The following is a 20,331-nucleotide window of genomic DNA, read 5'->3' on the forward strand; positions in this document are numbered from 1 at the left end:
TATCTGGGGGCTGTACCATCAGTATTGAGTCTTCTAGGAAAATAAAAACAATTGCACTTAATCTAAATACTTCAAATAGAAGCATCAAATGCTGACACAGCTTATGGCTGCACCGATGGTGGATTATACTACTGAGCCCCCGACCACTAGTCAGATTTGGCCTGTTTTCTTCAGATGGATCTGAGAGACCGATCTAAAGAAAACAGGCCAAATCTGAGCGCCCTCAGATCACATAAGGGGCTTGGTCTCAAATCCATCTGACAAAAAAATCTTTGGGGCTGCACCAAGATTTGCCTGATCTGAAGCCGTCACGGGTCCATCATAGAGCTGATAATATAGCGAAAATTTAGCCCAGGGTCAGATCAAATTTCTAGAAGCTCCCCGGGAGAGTTCAAGGGAAATCTGAAGAGATTTGTAGCCTCCGATATGTATGTGTAGTGGATGGGCACAGGACATATAGAGCTGCACTAGCCATTCCTTATGTGGTCCATTGCAGATTTCCTCTTGAAGTTATCAAGTGTTTACGCAAACTGCCATGGACTTAAAGGACTCAGGGATACCTATTTACACAATGTTTCTTCAGCTGCTGTGTGTTCCTGAGTGACAACAGGTGTAGCAGAACACCTGAGTAACATCTATGGCCCAAAAAGATCTCCACCTGTAAGGTTGCGCTGCATACTTATATATCCACGTATTGATATTATCTACCCCACATTTAAAATATTTGTTGACAAAGTTTTATTAGGATTTATTGTAGATGTACTTTGAGAAGTATTACACTTTGTAGCGAGTTTTAGAAAATAATACATTATGCTGTTCATCATTTTCAAGGGAATCAGGAGTTGCTGTCTAGACATGTTTAAACTATCTAAGCAGTCCTTACTGTCAAATTATGTACATACCCTACATTTATGTATTCATTTATCCACATATGTTTGAACAAATGGATATAAATCCGCTTAAAATGATCCTCTTTATAGTTCAAGTAAACTACCCTGGTGGTTCTTTACATCACTGTGCCTATCGCAAACAACATTTTAACTTACAGAAGTATACAATGCAAAAATACAAGCCTTTTAAAACCAACCTTAATAAGAAAAGAGGAATGCATTTTTAGTATATAGTATAAAATAAAACAACCCCCTAAAAATAACAACAACAACCAGATTAAATACAGAAAATGCTACACATGCTGCTTCAATGCATAACTAAATCATAATAACGGTTGATGCCTCAAAAATGAAGTAACTAACTAAAACAACAATAATAATAATAATACACATGTATACATTTATGTTTTTCCCTGCATGCAATATTCCCTGTCTGCTGGAATGTAATACAGTTAGCTACATATTATATACCTGTGACTAACATGGTTCATTGCTTTAGACGGACCTACTAAGCTCCCTTTTTAAAGAGACAAAACAAATCCAAACCTTTAGCAGGAGAAATACTGCTGACAAATAAAAAAGTACATATAAAAAAAGCATTAAAAGCATAAAAAAAAAGAACACATTTATTTTAAAATAAAAAATTTGCATAATAAAAGAGGGAACCGTACAAATGAAATTGCACAAAAATACCTAGTTTGCGAAAAGATAAATAAAAAAAGGAACCTGAATGCCCAAATAGAACTCTATGGAATCCAATATATCAATGCCCAAGTATTGGTTACTTATTATTACTTTGTAAAATATGTCTCTCTGAAATTGTTGTAGAATATAATTGGCCACTCTGTAGAAAATGTATCTTTCAAAGCCAACAAAAAGTTGAGTATTGGTTTTTTTACAACATAGATAGTTGTACCAAACGTGCAAGTTATTATCTTATAGTAACAGATTATTTCATGTATACGTTGTTCTCCCAAAGGGCTCGGTGAGACAGACAAGTATTGCTTTAGAAGTTGTTCACACTCCATTCCAAATTAGGCAATTACTTTGTCACACCGGTGATTTATCAGCTGTGGTAAATTGTGGAGTTTATTTTCATTAGAGACTCTTGTGAACAGAATTTCTGACACCTAGATCATTGCTGAAAATAGGTGCTCTATATGTGTTTTATAAATGATGCTGAAGTTTGCCATGCTCAGGAAAAGCACTGTTTAAGAACAGCAAATCAATTGCTCTGGCAGGTATTTGTCAGTCTACTAATTTCAGTAGATCCATGTGTCCCAGTAGTGCAGGCATGTCCAACCTGCGGCCCTCCAGCTGTTGTGAAACTACACACCTCAAAAGGCCTTGCCACAGTTTTGATATTAGGGAATGCTGAAACTACGGCAAGGTATGCTGGGATGTGCAGTTTCACAACAGCTGGAGGGCCGCAGGTTGGACATGCCTGCAGTAGTGCTTTATCTGCCATGCCCATGGCCAGAACAAGTCACGAGGTCTTCCTGGACAGCACCTCCCCTCTGCTTAGAAGAGGCACCGCAGTCTCTGCTACTTCTTACCTTGGCAGGCTGGAAGTAATGCGGCATTCTCTCTGCCTCTGGCTGGAAGTGTGGCACTTGGATGTGACATGATAGCCAAGGGCCACACTCCCAGCCTATCACAGACATGGACAGCTGACAGCTTCATATATACAGGGCTGCTTGCTGCTTCTAATTCATGTCCGCAGACCATGCGGAGGTGCCATCGGGGCAAACGCATGACATTAGGTCACAGTGTTTTAATCATTTGTGCCGTAGTAACCGGTTAAGTTTGCCTAATGGCAGTACCGGCTATGGTCAAACAAGTCATTAGCGATAAAACCTTTTCATGAATTTCAATGGGAAAGTATTGACAGTTTTAGTTTAGATTTTTTTACCATCAGAATTTCTGTGGAAAAAAAAATCACCAGTGTGACTCCTACTAATAGGGAATGTTAATGAACATAACAGCTGACGGTATTTGAGTAAAATCACACCGTTCCTATATAGTTTCCTGTTGCTATTATATATATATATATACACACACACACACACACACTGAACAACATCAGTGACAGCCTGGTGAAGCTCGGATCATGCCACAAACATCTAACACCCATGTAAACACACCTTGTGAAAATGTATTTTGCAACATTCTCAAATATATATATATTTCCTGACATATGCTGAAAAAGCAAATCAGCAGCCATAGCAGAATCAGCGGTACACTGTGGAAGCAATCATTTTGGGAGCTAAACCAATCTTCATAAAAATGCAGTGATCAATCCATTACGAACAAGTGAAAACACACAGGCACAAAGTTATACCTAAAGACTATAACTGCCACTTTAAGAAATAATACGCTGCATTCTTATAGTTTAGCCAACTTAATGCATACTTTGCAACATTGGTGACTTGAAAATTGGGACAAATTAGGCCCTCGTGTCATGCCAAGATCTATCCGCACCATATTTCAGTGCAAGACAAAGCTTCTAGTTTTGTAGGCCACGCTCCTGTAGCATGAGACACTGGAAGCTGAGGCTGCGGTCTCCACTGAGCCTTTACAATACTGTACAGTAGGTGCGGTTTAAAATGTTCTTACAACAGTCGCTGTATCTTAGCATACTAGATTCTAAGATGCAGGTAGCAATAAAAAAATTACTGTTTCATACAAGATTAAGGCTAATTCTAATGAAATAATACAAAAACTATTACTACTTACCTATGCTAAGTAAAATAATGTACTAGATACTACTTAACGCTCATTGCAAATATGTCCCTTACTGTATTCGTTGCCTCTTAAATTCTGTGGACAACAGAACACGGACTGTGGACTTTGATACTTGAATTTAATAGGTTAAAATTAAATTCAAATGTTTAAATATGTGGGTTACAGAGAGGACAGTTATAGGAAATGAATGTACGGACCTTTATGAACCTCACAGCTTGTCTACAAAGTGACCCTTTATGGTTTGTGCTAATAATTTATTAATAATTATTCCAGAGATCTGTAAAATATAAACTCTATTAGTTATATATTGTCCAACTGCAAATAAATACTTACAGAAATCTATTCTGTCTTACTTGCACCACTGAGTAAATGGTAATGAAATCTGACGTATAGTTCTGAATATATATTAGAATCTTTCTATTATTTGATATTACCTGATATAAGCACCCTCCACTTTCGATTATTTGTTGTATTGTCAAAAAAAAAATTGTGCCAAGTCAACAAATGACAAGAGACAAGCACCAACTTATACAGATCAGTGCATAATTAATACAATGTTCACATAACCAATTATATGCACTGTCCTTAACCCTTTGAGTGCCAAAGTTGCTGTAAGAGATCCTCAAAATGTCTGCAAAAAATGCCAGTGCCGCTCCCAGCGACTGTTCTTTTTTTGGGTGCAATATTTAACAAAACTTCAATTAACTTGGCTGTACAGTATATGTATTTATTTATACTAAAAGAACAGTCTCTCAGCGAAGCCAGCATTTTTAGTGGATATTTTGAGGATCGCTCACAGCAATGTTGGCACTCAAAGTGCAGTATTCAATGCCGGTGCGAGCGGCCGGCAAAGGGGGTTAAACTGCGAGGATCACAGAAAACCAGTGATCCTCGCAGTTTAACCCCCGCGCCGGCCGCTCGCACTATGCAACGTTCCGGGGGAATCCTCGCAGTCACAGAACGGCGAGGATTCCCCTAAACTGCGAGAGCCGCGGCTAGTGCAGCAAACTCGCTGTAATTAGCCTCGGCTCTCGCAGCTTTTGGAGGCACATTCGCAAATTCCCCCTCGCTCAAAAAAACGGAGGGGGGAATTTGCGAATGAGGGGGGTCAGTTGAATATTGACAGGGTGAGCGGTGACTGCGAGCAAAAAAGTCCTGCTCGCAGTCACCGCTCGCCCACAGCATTGAATATATGCCAAAGCAGAAGAAAAATTATTTTATTTAATTTGGAAACTAACTGCATGTCTATAGAAGTAGATGCATTACTGCAGTTGGTGATCAGATCAATTGTGAGAGATAGTAACAAATCAGCTTCTAATTTGCATTGTACAAGCTGTTTGATAAATGAGAGTTAGGGGCTGATTGGTTGGCACATTATCTTTCACAATTTTGCACCATAAATTGCACCATAATTAAAAAAAAAAAATGACCAAAAAAGTGTTGGCGCATGCCTCATGAGTCCGAGTATTACAGGACTACTTCCCCTCGATTTGACCAATGTGCCCGGTAACAGGCATCTGATCACTGCGTGTATGCATAACAATGGTGAGGTGAACCATATGTATATACAAAAATGAAGTGTGAAAAATCTTATATTACACATATAATTCTATTTAAGACTTCAATAAATGAGTTTCAAAATATAGATGTATAATTTCAATATTTTTGTTTGTTAAATTGTTTAAATGATTGAACAAACCAATCAAGGTTTTAGAAATAGTTGAATTCAGAATACAGTTGAAGGTGTCACACAAGCAATGACCTTCAAAGGAAAACTAAACATATTATACAAGTGACTTTATATGAAACAGCTACTGTTAACATTTGCAATATATAAACATTTCAAGAACGTGCAAGATAGATCTTTAATTTTCAGCAGGATTAAATGGTCTCTTTGCTCGACCCACTTCCTGTGTCTAAGGTTTGAGATAAAAACTGCATAGAAATGAAGTGGAGTCTTTCATGAGGAATTTTAGTTTGCTTTCCAGTCTTCTAGCTAGTAAAGATTAAAATATCCTAGTTCTGTCATAGTTTATATGTCAAATATGTTCTGATATTTAAAAGGTCAAAAGTTATGTGGCCTACTGAATCTTATGGGGCCCATACATCTGCAAATGATTGCAGCAATTCCCCGTTCCTGAGATAGCTGGCTAAGAGGATCTGAGAAATCCAACATGTTCGATTTCCCTGACTTCAATGTCGACCAAAAATGGTTGAGATCAGCAAGTTGGGGAATTTTAACATATTCAATTTCACGAATTCCCTGACAGATCGGCAATCTTCAATATCTCCGCTTGGCGGATCAGAACAGCAGATAGGAAATCAGGGCCTTCGATGTATGCTCCGCATTAGACATGGTATATATAACTCAACAGCCTAATTTGTCCAGATTTTCCATTCACAAATGTTGTGAGGTACAGAGTTACACATGGCTAGTCACATATTGGTAGATTATACATACCAACTCTACTGTATATAAAACACATTACTAAAAGCAGAGCACAAATGGTGTAATATATCCCTGTAATAGTGTAATATGAATGTAAACCTTTTTGTTTATCTTTTCTGGTTTTAGAACATTTAGACCTTTCCGTTTCTCAGTAATTGGCATTTATTAATGTCCTTAATATTTGCAAATGTAATAAGATCTGTTTCATATTTGAGAAACTTCTGATTATAGGTTTAGTGGTCCTTCAGTAGTACTACACCTGTACCTGTACTTTAAAAGGAACACTTACTTGTATCTTACACCACAATGCTGTATTTGATCATCCTTGCACTGTTACACATAGTTTACAAATACATTTCCAACACAGAAAGGAAGCGGAAAACGTTAAGGCTCTAAGCACTTCACACCAACTATAGATTTTGTTTTTATATTGATTTAAATCATCAGAGGGGTACAATGTTATAGTTAAGCGAAAACCAGAGAAATTAAAATGGTGGCTTTATAGATCCTGCTACAAAACCGTATTGCAGTTTACAGTTTCTTTTATGGATAGATTTTTATATACACATATATTTATATATAGAAACTGTTATAGAAACAAAAACACTCAAAAAGCCCAAAGTGCAATACCTATTAGTAGTGAAGCTGATAGTTTTATGCATAAAAAAAATGGATACCGATGTAGTACAACTCCAGTTCATCTTCATTAACTCAAGTTATGCGATATTACAGATTCGCACATTGTCCCAGAATGCTTTCTATGGGCAGTGGGTAAATATATATATAATGAAGAAGTACAGTACCACCTTCCCAAACACATCAGAATAAACTGTTGGAGTAGGCAACACTATTTGATTGAATAAATTAGTCACATATTAAGGAGGCTTATATAATAAGTGATGCTATGTACACAAATGTGCAACCAATAGCAAATCAGACATGCGCTTTTATTTTATAAAATATGTTAAAAAACCAACATCAGTAATCTGGTGGTTATAGGTTACACAACATTTATTAAATAAGCCGCTAAAAACTTTGGGTGAGCTGCAATGAAAATAACCATGTGCCAGGGTTGCCAGTAATATTTTAACTGAAATATATATATGTGTGTGTGTGTTTAAGTCTTATTTATATAGCACACTTTCTTTAAATACACACTAACACATATATATATTAATATATTTTCATACACACATATTTGTTTACTGGACGCTAATTTTACTATATTATGGTCTGGAAACAGCATTCAGATAGTAAATCAATTTGAGACTTGGGGAAAAAAAAAAAAGAGGTTTATATCACTATCCGACATAAAATCTAATCTGGTGCATGTCAGGTATATTAATAGGGTATAAAAAAAACTTTTACCTTTTTTTTTTTACATGTCATTTACTTTGACACTTGGCAACCCTGGTGGTTTCACTGCAAGTAGTGCTGCTTTCTCAGGCACTTATCACTAGTGACTCAGTAAGAGGTGCTCTCTTTTTCTGGTATGATAAGTAAGAGTGCACTGGATCCATATTAAACTGAAATTAACATAATGCTCATTGTAGAGGGCTGGGCATATTAGTTGCAAAACTACCGTCGAGCAGCCTATGTGGCTGACATGGGGCCTTGCCATTCTGGTCCATCCTAGTGCTCCTGATCTGCTCGAGCATCCACTCTGCCTGGACCCATTTGTTATATCTCCCGCATGCCAAATTGAGGTGAAATAGTCCCCAATATGTCAAAACTCTGTGGCAACCTCATAAGAAATGCCCATTTTTATTAAAATTCTGCCCTTTGCGTGCTTCACAAATCAGGACTGTCCAAAGAAAAGAGTGGCTTCAGTAAGCATAGCATGCACCAGGCCCCGCAGATGCTGAGAGAAGCAGAGCAGGGCTCTTGAAGCCAACAGACCACCAGTGTGCACCCCACACACAGTCATGTTATTAGGCTTGGCGATTTAGTATTACGCCCCTGAGTTTAGCCCTTCAGCATAATGAGAGTATCATATTATGTAGAAAATTATACTGATATTTAAAAAAAAAAAGCCACAAAACTAAACAAAATCATTCACACAGAACATATATGTGTGTACACATTAACATGGCTAAGAAGAACATAAATATAAATCATAAAGGTTATATGAAACAAAACCAGGATTACCACAACACTAATTGTACTCTGCATGCCAGGACTGGCTCTTCTTAGTTGTGCACATACTACACAAAACGCAGTGAAAAAAAATAAAAAACTAGGAGTCTCACATAGTATAAGGCTGCAGTAAAGGTGTGACGTCATTGTACTTTTATAACAAATAAACAATCCCTGAGAGAGGGGGATATTGGAGAAGTGAGATCCATCATTATTAAACTGAGCAGTACGCTGCGGACAAATATTTTTGTTGTGCAAGGGTTTCTTTTTTGTTTGTTTGAGTCCTGAGGTGAAGAATATAGTTTTACATACCATTTGTGTCCTTCTGGAAGTATATATTTAACTTTTTTATGAATTTGAGACAAACATGGTTTCCTATGTACAGGTTTGTGGGAATGAGTTCCAAGAAGTGGGCTTTGGACATTTTAACGATACAAAAAGATACATTTTATACAGTTCAGATCCTATACAGAAAGACTCATAGTTCTGGAGACACCCAAGGTAAGGGGTAATTAATTTATAGCAATATGGATATATTTATGTATATAAAACAGGAGATTTGTGGAAATCTGGAGGTAGAAAACTGAGGAAGTACTGAGATCTGAAGATCCAGGACAGAATAACCTGTATAATTCTGGAGATCCAAAATAGATTAATAGAATTTTGGAAATCCAAGAGAAAGGCAGCTGAGAATGTTTGGAAATATAAGTAAAAAGGAGCTATGGTACTTTATCCTTATATCGGTAACTGGTATTTGTTCTATTAGTTTAAAATAAGCAATCTTCAAACCACTTAAAAAAAAAAAAAAAAAGTTAAATGCAGGTAAGAAAAAGGTTCATTTCCCAAAGTTTTCCACATTAGCTGAGGCAAAGTGCTAATGTCCAGTGCAAGTAGACTTAGGGGGAGCTTGCAGGGCTAATAGCTGGACTAGATGCATCGGAGCGGCTACAGTCGCTGACAGATCCATTTCGAGAGCCGACTCCCCCTCGCCCTTTAAGCATGCTGGGTTGGAAGTTTGCATGGCGACGGGCATGCTTGGTCAGGTGATCACTACGCATAAAGCGCTTCTCACAGATTGGGCAACAGAATTTCTTCTCTCCGGTGTGAGTGCGGTAGTGTCTGGCGAGTTCATCTGACCTGGCAAATTTCTTGTTGCACTCTTCCCAGCTGCATTCAAAAGGTCTTTCACCTGTGGAAACATGATAGAAGTATGTTGTTAGCGCAAGGAAAAATATCAGCTGCAGTATCATACAGTAAACGGGATCAAAAGATATGGGGTCAGATGTACTAAGCTTCAAAAAGTGATAAAATGGACAGAGTGATAAACCAGTAAACCAATATGCTCCTAACTGTCATTTAAAACCCAGCTTGTAACAGGACTGTAAGATGGGTGGTAGTTTATAACTCTCTATTTTATCGCTTTTTCAAGCTTAGTACATCTGGCCCATGGCATAAAAATATATGCAAATATCTACAAATATCAGTGACAAGAAATACATTCATTAACAGCTCCGGTAATGATAAAAGTAGAAACAATATTGGAATTAAAGTATAGGTCAGATAGAACGTATAATTGAGTGCCTTAAAGACTAACCACTGCATACTGTACATTCCCTTAACCAAGGCACCTACATGGAGAAGTCCATGTCGTCACTTACTATGATGGAATTAATAGCATTCTGGGATTTGAAGTATAATTTTGGTCATTTCAAAACAAAAAAATTTAATATTTTTATCTTTTCCGCTCAAGTCTTTCCGCAAATAAATAGGAGCACAACTTAAGCAAACAATCTCATCTGCTGACTGTTCACTTTCCTTCATATATTTTTTATTAATTATGTTGATTGAAGTAGTAAGTATAACACCTAAGCAAACACTTTGGGCAGTTTTGGGTAACACCTATCCGGTTCTTTTCAGTTACACATGTAAATATTGGTGAGATGCCAAGCATGCAGGGGTTGTGGTACAGAGTACACATGCCAGATGCTATACGCACAAGGCACTTGTGTGGCTGTATATGTGGTGTTTACAGACAGACTACTGTCTCCAAAAACGGATGTGGCTTCCGTCTATCAAGGTTTTCTTTTGATTTTACTAACCGTAACTGTTAGCACTGGAAGTAAAACAGAAAGTAGAATGTGAAGGGAGACTTCTCTTCAACCGGGACCTTCAAAGATTGCCCGTACACACTGAGCGATTGAATGAACAATAAAACAATATCTTGTTCCGTACTTCATTACAACTGCACCAGGTCGCATGTTATATCTTCTGATTGGCCATGCATCCACGCCAACCTAAAGATATTGCATGCTACCTGCAGGAGCGCGCAGTCGTGCACCAGTGTTCGCGAAAACCACCCAAAAAAGTGGGTCCCGGGGACCCTTCACTTCTAAAAATTGGGGTCCTACCGGACCTTTTCTGGGTCCCAACGGAATAAATCCTCCTCTCCCCTTCTCCCTAGCATGGCACATGTGGGTCAGGGGGGGGGGGGGGGGTATCAATTGGCCCACTCGCATAAAGGTACATATATACTAGAAAGTAACTAAACCTGAAAACAGGGACAGTGCGCGCCGAAGGCGCGCGCTAAAAATTTATGGCATGTTTTTTGGGGGGGAAGTGGTGTCACATAGTAGTACATATTACAGCACACCCCGTAATGCCCAGTACACATTACAGCACACCCCGTAATGCCCAGTACACATTACAGCACACCCCGTAATGCCCAGTACACATTACAGCACACCCCGTAATGCCCAGTACACATTACAGCACACCCCGTTATGCCCAGTACACATTACAGCACACCCCGTTATGCCCAGTACACATTACAGCACACCCCGTAATGCCCAGTACACATTACAGCACACCCCGTAATGCCCAGTACACATTACAGCACACACCCCGTAATGCCCAGTACACATTAAAGCAGACACCCCGTAATGCCCAGTACACATTAAAGCACACACCCCGTAATGCCCAGTACACATTAAAGCACACACCCCATAATGCCCAGTACACATTAAAGCACACACCCCGTAATGCCCAGTACACATTAAAGCACACACTGTAATGCCCAGTATATATTATAGCACACACCAATATGCCCAGTACACATCATAGCACACACTGTAATGCCCAGTATATATTATAGCACATAAGTGCTGCTTACTTACATGCTTGTTGCTAGGGGTTACATGCTCCTTGCAGAGGTCACATGCTGGGGGGGATGGGGGCATTTTATGCTGGTTGCCACATGGGGAGGGGACGTTTTATGCTGGTTGCCATTGGGGGGGGGGGGCGCATATTAGGTTCGTCGTTGTCACAGTGGGGGGGGGGGGGGGGGGCGCCGGCTGGAAAACATGCCGACATGCTGCTCAGCAGAGTAGGTGAGCGGGCTATCAGCGCGGTGGGGGACTGGATGTGGCTGGAATAGCTGACACGCTGCTCTGAGTTGCATTAGCCACATCCAGTCCCCCGCCACCCTGACAGCGCGCTCATCTACTTTGCTGAGAGTGGCTGTTACAGCATCCCATCCTGTCCCCCCCCCTCCCCCCCCGCTCTCAGCAGCGGAGTGGACTTAGGATGCAGAGTTTGAAACGGTAACCTGCTCTCATGCAGGGTGCGTGGTGCGCATGCGCAAACATACAGCAAACTGTATAAAACCTACAGTGATTGGCTGCCGGCGGCCACTGTTCAATGATTGGGTCCCGGCGGCCGCTGCAGTCACAGTGATTGGCTCGCATCGGCGGCTGACAGGATTAGTACAGCGCGTCCTCGGGGACCCCTTTAGTTTTAAAAACTGAGTCCCCGGGGACCGTTTTAGGGTAAAATACGCGCTATAGCGCGTTTTTGCGAACCCTGTGCACATACACTAAACCAGTGGTAGCCAACTCCAGCCCTCGAGAGCTACCAACAGTTCACGTTTTCCAGATAAACTAGCTGCTGCAAATTTGTCCTCATTACTCTGACACATTTTAAAAGAGCCACAGGTGGAGCTAATTACTTCACTTGTGATTCTGTGAGGAGATCTAGAAAACATTAACTGTTGGTAGCTCTCGGAGACTGAAGTTGGCTACCCCAGCACTAAACAATATGCACCATTTGTCATTCCAAAGCATGCATATGCTTAAGCCTTGAGGGGAATTAAATGTTTTAATATGCAGCATGAAATGAAGTATATAAGTTGGGTATGCAATGCTACTGTATACCTGTAAAAGCTCTCCCTGTATCATGAGATATCAACTTAAAAAATAAAATAAAACTAAAATCTATACAACACACACACCAGGTATATGAAGAGCATGCCACCTTAGAGGACATTTGCATATCAGAGTTATGAGGATGTCCCAGGTTGATCTGCTCATGGAGAGATCCACGTTCCGTTTCATTGATTTCAGTTTAAGCCTTGCACCTTTATGACTTGTGCCAGACGTACAGCCCAGAATCTGATCTACTGTGACAACTGCATATGTAAGTGCTGCTGCTACTTCTGTGTGCCTGAGGTCTGCAGGAGAGGCTCTATAATACAGAGACTGAGGATTTAAAATACTCAGGAGTGCTAAGAAGCTAAGCTTCTACCCTGCCTATTCCCCATGGCAACTGAGTGTGTGAGCACGGGCTCAATGTGAAGGAAAGCATGGGGTTAGGAACTTAACTGGTTCTGAGAGACACCCACATAAGATACCCATCAAAAGATAACCCCATCCCCGTCACCGCCCTGGAACAGCTAATACATTTTTGAAAACATGCATCTCAATCAGTGCTGCGACTGTGTGTAAGGAGTGTGAGACTATTGGCCAGTTAGACACATGTGCAGCTTTAAAACAATTACTATGTGCTCGAATCTCGGTATTGCATGCAACTCAAGGAACTACAGGACCCTAAGCACAGTGCATGCAGAAGAAACATTGAATATTCCTTAAACAAAGACATTATACAGCCGCGGGAACACTAACAAGGCTTCCTTTTCGTGAAACTGCTGTTGGCCCCATTTGAACTTTATTTTTGGACCAGATTCAGGATTCCCATGACTGCCAAATCATGTCAGTTTCCGGGGCTTCAGCTGTTTCTATGATTTCTAGTAGCTCATTAAATAAACATAAAATGAGTTTCTGGAGACTCCATTATCCAGGTGATATAATAATGTTATAACTGTACAAAAAAAAAAAAAAAAAAAAAAAACACTTTATTCCTGGAGAAGTAAATCATACCGTAGTTACGTTAAAGCGATAGGATTCCCAGACACTTGGTTGTGGATACTGGAAACTCCATGGCAAATGCTACTGTATATAAAGCTTTGGCAAACGCAGACCTTAGGCAGCATAGGAAATAATAGTACCTCATTTTGGGTGTGGGATTTGTTGCTGCAATCATTTATCAACCTAATTGCTTGTTATGGCCAAAGGACTGTAATTCTAAATGTATGGCTGCTAAAGAAATCATAGCTAATATGAGGTTATTAAAAAAAAAAAAAAAAAAACCTCACATGCTATCCATTTACAGCAACAGGTTCACTAATGGGGCCAACACACGGGCAATATCAGGGTGCTCTGTGTGTAGGGGCTGTAGCGATGTGCGGTGTTATCGGCCGGCAATGAATATCCAGCATGCTGGATAAATCTAGTTAGATCACCAGCCAGTGCCGGTGTTCTCACCGGAGAACACTGGCCCTGAAAGATCGCTCAGTACAAAACGCTAACACATCGTTGTATGTATAGAATCTCTCAGAATGGTCATCAAATCTCTCCCCGTGTGTAGGCCGCTGAAGTAAAACTGAAATAAATAAATAAAGCCGGCTGGTGCACTGAGGCAAACACAGGGTCGGTTTGGCAATAGACACCACAGGAAAGATCCCCGGTTGGCCAATATGCCTGTGGGGGGGGGGACAAACTGGTGGTGTAGGTGTGTTATGAGGTAAAGGGTGGCATGCTAGTGTGGGTGTGTTAGGTGCCAGGCTGGTGGTGTGGGCATGTAAGTATGTATCCAACTCCGAATCGGGCCCTATGAGGATGGATCCCAAACCTTCCACAGACCCTGCCTCCATGAGGGCTGCTTTCACACAACACATTTCCATCCCAATCTGCTCCATGGCAAACAACACTGCACAATAATTGCAACAATATCGGACCTAAAGAGATGTTTCCTATTGTGGTACAGATGTGTTTGTCCTGTGTCTATCTGCCGTGACCATGACAAATATCTACACTTGCAAGAATCATTCTAAAAAAAACAGACTACACCAATGACAACATCACAGCTATGTGAATGGCACTATAGGAGATGGGCTATTTACAAAGGGAAAATAGAACAGAACTCATATAAAAATAAATGTCTGTGCAATTTAAAAAACAAATACATAAAATACACACACACACACACACACTCGGTGCAGCGGAACTTGCTGTGCTACATAAGAAACTGTTATAGTAACAAGACACAATTAAACAAGAAACGATTATTTCCTGTAAAGGGGCCTACACACGGGGAGATTTGCTGAGCGATGCTAGATCACTCAGCATGATCATTTAGCACACCGCAATGTTTCAGCGATCGGTCAGGCCTAGTTTCCTCTGGTGAGAACACTGCCCCTGACCGATTAATATCCAGCATGCTGGATATTAATCGCCTCACCTGTGAAGGTGATGTGCAGGGACCAGCCTGTATGTAGGGGCTATGGCCCCTACATACAGAGCGATGTAGGAGCATTTTCTAGTGAGATCACTTACAAAATGCCCCTAAATTGCTGTGTGTAGACCCCATAAGGATCCTTTGCCATTTTATCCAGAAAAGGCGATAGTGAAGGGAAGACAGGGCGGTACTTGTACCACCACTCTCCTTGTTAAATAGGATTCCTAATGTTTTCTTTCATTAAGAGAGACCCGAAGAAATGATCCCCAATGATGATACTTGTCTATTGTTTTCAGCAGCCAGAGGGTATTGTTAAACAGGGAGAGGCCCTATCTGATTACAGATGTTAATAAGGAAAGAGAGGGGAGCTGTACAGTACAGGACGTGACACTATCATCTGAAAAGTATATAGCATCACAAGAGTTCTGCAGGGCCGTATGAAACACAAGGGGAAAAAATGCCAACAGTACAAAAAAAAGCAAACAAACCATGGGATACAAGCCTGAATCTTTAGTTCCAGAGGACCACAACAGGGAAGAGGGTCCTGCCATGCTCCCAATGTGCCCTGGAAATCCCTGTAGTAAGTGGTGGCCTCCTAATGGAGGCTGTGACTCTTTCCAGACCCTCTAATCATACATGTAGGGAGGGAGGGATTTGGTTCATGGTTTATTTGGATTAAAGCATATTTGGTTCTGAATTTGCCTGATTAAATGTTAGAAGATATGCTATACCTTCAGTGTGAGACAATTACCATTAATCTAGTACAATCTATACTGAAAGGCACAAATAAGTCATGATTTCCTTATGAGAACAGGCCCCACCAAAAACATTAGTAGCAGAACCATACTGCAGGGGGTGACAATAACGGACCTTGTGAATCTGCAACTGCAATCTGTAGCTCAAGATATCCTGATAGCTACAGCTTATAGTGCCTTCGAAGTTGTAGTGGAACAGCTGGCTGCCAAATCCTGCCTTCTGGTGGCTTTTATGTTGTTACATATCATGATTGTCAAGTAGGGCATGTGGTATTTTACTGCACTTTTTATTGTTCATGGTATAGTGATTGATGGTCTTCACACATTGCTCTATTACAGAATGCTTAATCGTCTGGAATATCCTTAAGTACAATGAGATCAATCTAAGTAGAACTGTGAATCTACTCATTTGTATATAAAAAGAAGCCTTAAACTAAAACTGTTTTTACTAGTGAGTTTTACTTAGGACGATTTACTCTTGGTTTACTATTTTTCGATTTGGATAATGCAGAACCGGACTGGCTCAGCGGGGTACCTGAGATCTGCTGTCAGTCCATGTACGCCAATAGAATGCTTGGAGGCACTCAACACTCTGCACCCGGCTCTACAATTGGCATCGCTGACTGATTGTGCTGTTAACTATGCACATTTTACGTACAGTACAAGAGAGGCTGCAGGTAGTAACCACTGACCCTGGTATACATGGCAGGCAGCAGAACAGGGCAATATTCAGTGAGCCAGAATGACTTTGCTTGTGTGATAGTGCTTGCTTAGATATGCTTTCAAAGAATGTCTTCATAAATGGGACTGCATAATGTACCACTCAAAGGTGAAAATAACCGCAAATGCTAAAGCTGGCCATACATATACAGATCGATTGTCAGATTGGGCTGGTTAGAACAAAAACCTGGTAATATCTGAATGGCAGTTTGGCAGTTTTCCAGCATTTCAAAGCAAATGGTCAACTGTCATTAACTCTCATCCATTACCAGGATTTTGTTCCAACCAGCCCAATCTGACAATCGATCTGTAGGGATTCAGTATTGAATCCCGGCGGTCGGGATCCCGGCGTTCAGAATCCCGACGCCGGAATCCCGACAGCCGAAATGCCAACAAGGGGGGGGACGTGGATCGCCCCCCCTTGCGGGCTCGCTGCCCTCGCCACGCAGCGGGCCCGGTGCCTCGCTACGCTCGGCACACTAATTTATTCTCCCTCCGAGGTTGTCGTGGACACCCACGGAGGGAGAATGTGTCGGGATTTCGGCGGTCGGGATTCTGAACGCCGGGATCCCGACCGCCGGGATTTTAACTGCATCCCATCTGTAGATGTATGGCTGGCTTTAGACTGGGTAGACAGGGCCCTACAGCAGTGGATCCTATGGTGCCTATGCACCCTTGCTACATTGGTAATTATGCTTTGGTTATGCAGAGCTGTGTAAACTCCTATTTCTCATGAATTACAGTGGTAATGATGTGACGGTGCTGGGAAGAAATTATGCTGTCTCGGCCATATAGGCATACCAGTGCTTATGATCTCCCCACTGCAAATTGGTATGTCATTGCAAGTTGACTATTACTACACAACCCTTTCTGCCAATATACAAGGGAAAAATTATTAATGTATAGCATAAGTCCTTTAACCCATTACACCATATCATGCTCCAGAAAGTCCCGTATTGCTGCCTGTAATGTATATATTTTATTTTATTTATTTTATTTATTTGCCTGGGTAGTTTCAGACACCAAAAAAAAAAAAAAAAACGGGTCTGAAACGGGTAGGACCCTGCTTTTTTACCGTTTTAAAATACCAGTTATTTTAAAACAGTAAATTCACTCTGGACCTTTCAGACTGCACATATTACCGTTTTGAAACTGTAAAAAAAACGGCAATATACCGGTTAATATGTGTGGTCTGAAAGGGGCATGAGATGGCCTATTATATGGATGTTTCTGAAGCCTGAATCTTTTCCATACATGTTTCTATATGTTGCAAAGTAGCCACATTACAGTTCTGATGTCAGAAATCTGTCTGGGGCCCAAAGAGGGAAGAAGCAGACAAGTTAAACATCAGCTGAGAAAAAAAAAAAAAAGTACCACTGTCAGCTGTGTAATGCTGGGTACACAATAGAATATGTGTACACAGTGTGACCTCGTCAATGTCAGGGACCTGGCGGGGGAGCAGATACCGGCAAGTGCATTCAAACTTTTCATTGCCCCCCGGGACGGAGCGCTGGTGCCAGCCATGCTGCATTCCACAGCACGGTCCAGTATAGGGATGTCCTCCATCATCCTGCATGTACAGATGAGGGAGGCTGTTGCTGATGATGCGCATACACATTAAACAATGTTAAAATTCTGTCGTTCCGACCCATTAGAACCAGCAAAATCGTTAAAAATATCATCTAATGTGTACCCTGCATAACAATAAGATAGGATTGTCTAAATGTCCCTAACAAGTCTCAGGATAGAACCTGACTATTCTCAGTATAGCTATGTGGAGTAATGAACTCTAACACCAACTTTGCTAGCCTCACAAAGCCTTATGCTTGTCTACGCACTTGATGTTTATCATGAGACTTTTTTCTTGAGGTGGAGGAGGATTTAAAAAAAAAAAAAAAAGTTGGAAAAGCAACGCCACATAACTTGCTGAAATAGCAGAATGGCACAGCGATGAACGTAGTATCAACATTTACACTATGTCTGGTAAAGCTCTACCTCCTATTCTATACAAATGTGCTGCTTTTGTTTTGAGAGACAGATGGGACTGGGACAATTATTGCAGAAAGTGGGGGAGGGTTCGCAGAGAAGGGTGGGGCACAGTTCGTCTCAAAGCTAAATGCTTAAACCAAGAGAATGAAAAAGCTGCTGTCTGATTTCACAGGCTCAGACTGTGGTTAGCATAAGTGACTCAATGGCCTGTCAACAGGGCCCTTAAGCTCTTTTTTTGCTGAGTCTATAAATACCTGTAGGCACATGACTAAGAATACTAATGTGTAAAGTACATTTTGCTTGTATGCTAGAAAAGTGTGCATAGCTTTGAGCTGTTCTTTGCACAGCGGGATGATTTCATACTCCTCTTTAACTAAAGTGGTAACAAATAATGCATCTTTACTTCTTGTGGCTGCTGCTATTGGTAAAGAAGTATAGCGATACCAAAACGACCACTTATTTCTTATATAGCGCACACATATTCCGCATCGCTTTACAGAGAATATTTGAACATACACATCAGTCCCTGTCCCAGTGGAGCTTACAATTTATATTCCCTACCACATGTACACACAGACATTCTAGGGTTAATATTGTTGGAAATATATTTTTTGGATTGTGGGAGGAAACCGGAGTAAACCCCTATCAAACACGGGGAGAATATACAAACTCTGCCATGGTGGGTTTCAAACCCATGACCTCAGTGCTGTGAGGCAGTGATGCTAACCATTACACCGTCTGCGATTCCCCTATATATATATATATATATATATATATATATATATATATATATATATGAAGATTGTTTGTGCATAAACCTTACAAAATCGATAGAGTGGTCATCAGATCGGCCAGGTGACCAAGTCTAAGCACAACCTGCATATTTAATTGGATCTGAATATTATCTTTGTGCGAACCTTCTAATCTAAAGCATAATTCTTGAATATGTATATTTAATATGAAAACATCCTAATCCAGTGTAAAAACATGTCTTATGAGGATTTAATGCCAAGTAGACACCGGCACTTGAAATACGTTTTCTATGCAACTTTTGTAAAATTACAGGTCCCTAAATCTCCCCCCTAAGTGGCCCCTCTGTTATGTGTAACTTTAGGAAAACATGGTTAGGGGATCATTTTTTTTTTTCTTGACAGGCCCCAAACTGCTGTGAAAACATCACAGTACGGATTAACATTGCGTGTAGAAATGATATAATGGGATATATACACTGTTGATATGCAGTAGGCACTTATTTTTATGAAGTAGCTGGATGCTTTTTAGGTTAGGCTCTGTACGGACAATGATGGGCCCCCAGGAAATTTTTGTATCCAAGCCCACACTTTCTTGACAGGAAATAAAAGTTATCCCTCAATGTATGATAAAATGTATATCACTGTTTTAGAGCCATTCCATTAAATGTCCCATACGTTACACGAAAATATCTGTAGCTGTGTATCTTGCGTTTTCAACATCGGTTGACAAGGGTTGTGTTACATTAGGCTGACAACAAATAGATCCACAGGCACAAGGTCAACATACACAAAAGGTCAACACTGAAACTGTTGACATACACAAAAGGTCAACATGAATGATTCATTATTTTTTGGTGTGTCAATTTTTAAATTCGATAACATAAACCCTAAATTAGTGTACTGTGTCCCCTTTGCAAGTCTCCCCATGCTCCGGACACGTTACTGTTCACACATTGGTATCCATGTGGATGGTAAGGTATTAAAAAGTAAAAAAAAAAAATAATCCAATAACTCATGTTGACCTGGTCATGTGAGGACAATTGCCACATCAACCTTTTGCTTGTGTCAACCTTGTCAATGTGGACCATATGGGGAGACGTGGAAATTCACCTCCCAAGTGCGGTCCATCAGCACAGGAGCCCCCCAGGTCTGTGTGCTCTCACCCCTGTTCTTCTCCCTGTACACCAACGACTGCACCTCAGAGGCGCAATCAGTAAAAATAATCAAATTTGCTGATGACACTACATCATTGGCCTCCTCAAGGAAAG

The 20,331-nt window shown here is 40.6% G+C and overlaps 1 protein-coding gene across 1 annotated transcript in view; it reads right to left on the reverse strand.

Moving 5' to 3' along the window:
- Positions 1 to 723: 723 nt before the first annotated feature.
- Positions 724 to 20,331, reverse strand: part of KLF13 (KLF transcription factor 13) — a 66,275-nt gene continuing 46,667 nt past the window's right edge. The window contains exon 2 of the mRNA XM_083183760.1: positions 724 to 9,409. Coding sequence (XP_083039886.1) covers positions 9,117 to 9,409 — 293 coding nt within the window. The 3' untranslated portion in view covers positions 724 to 9,116. The remainder of the gene's footprint in view (positions 9,410 to 20,331) is intronic.

The sequence above is a fragment of the Crinia signifera genome, chromosome 4, assembly GCF_055691185.1.
Source record: "Crinia signifera chromosome 4, ASM5569118v1, whole genome shotgun sequence".
NCBI lineage: Eukaryota > Metazoa > Chordata > Amphibia > Anura > Myobatrachidae > Crinia > Crinia signifera.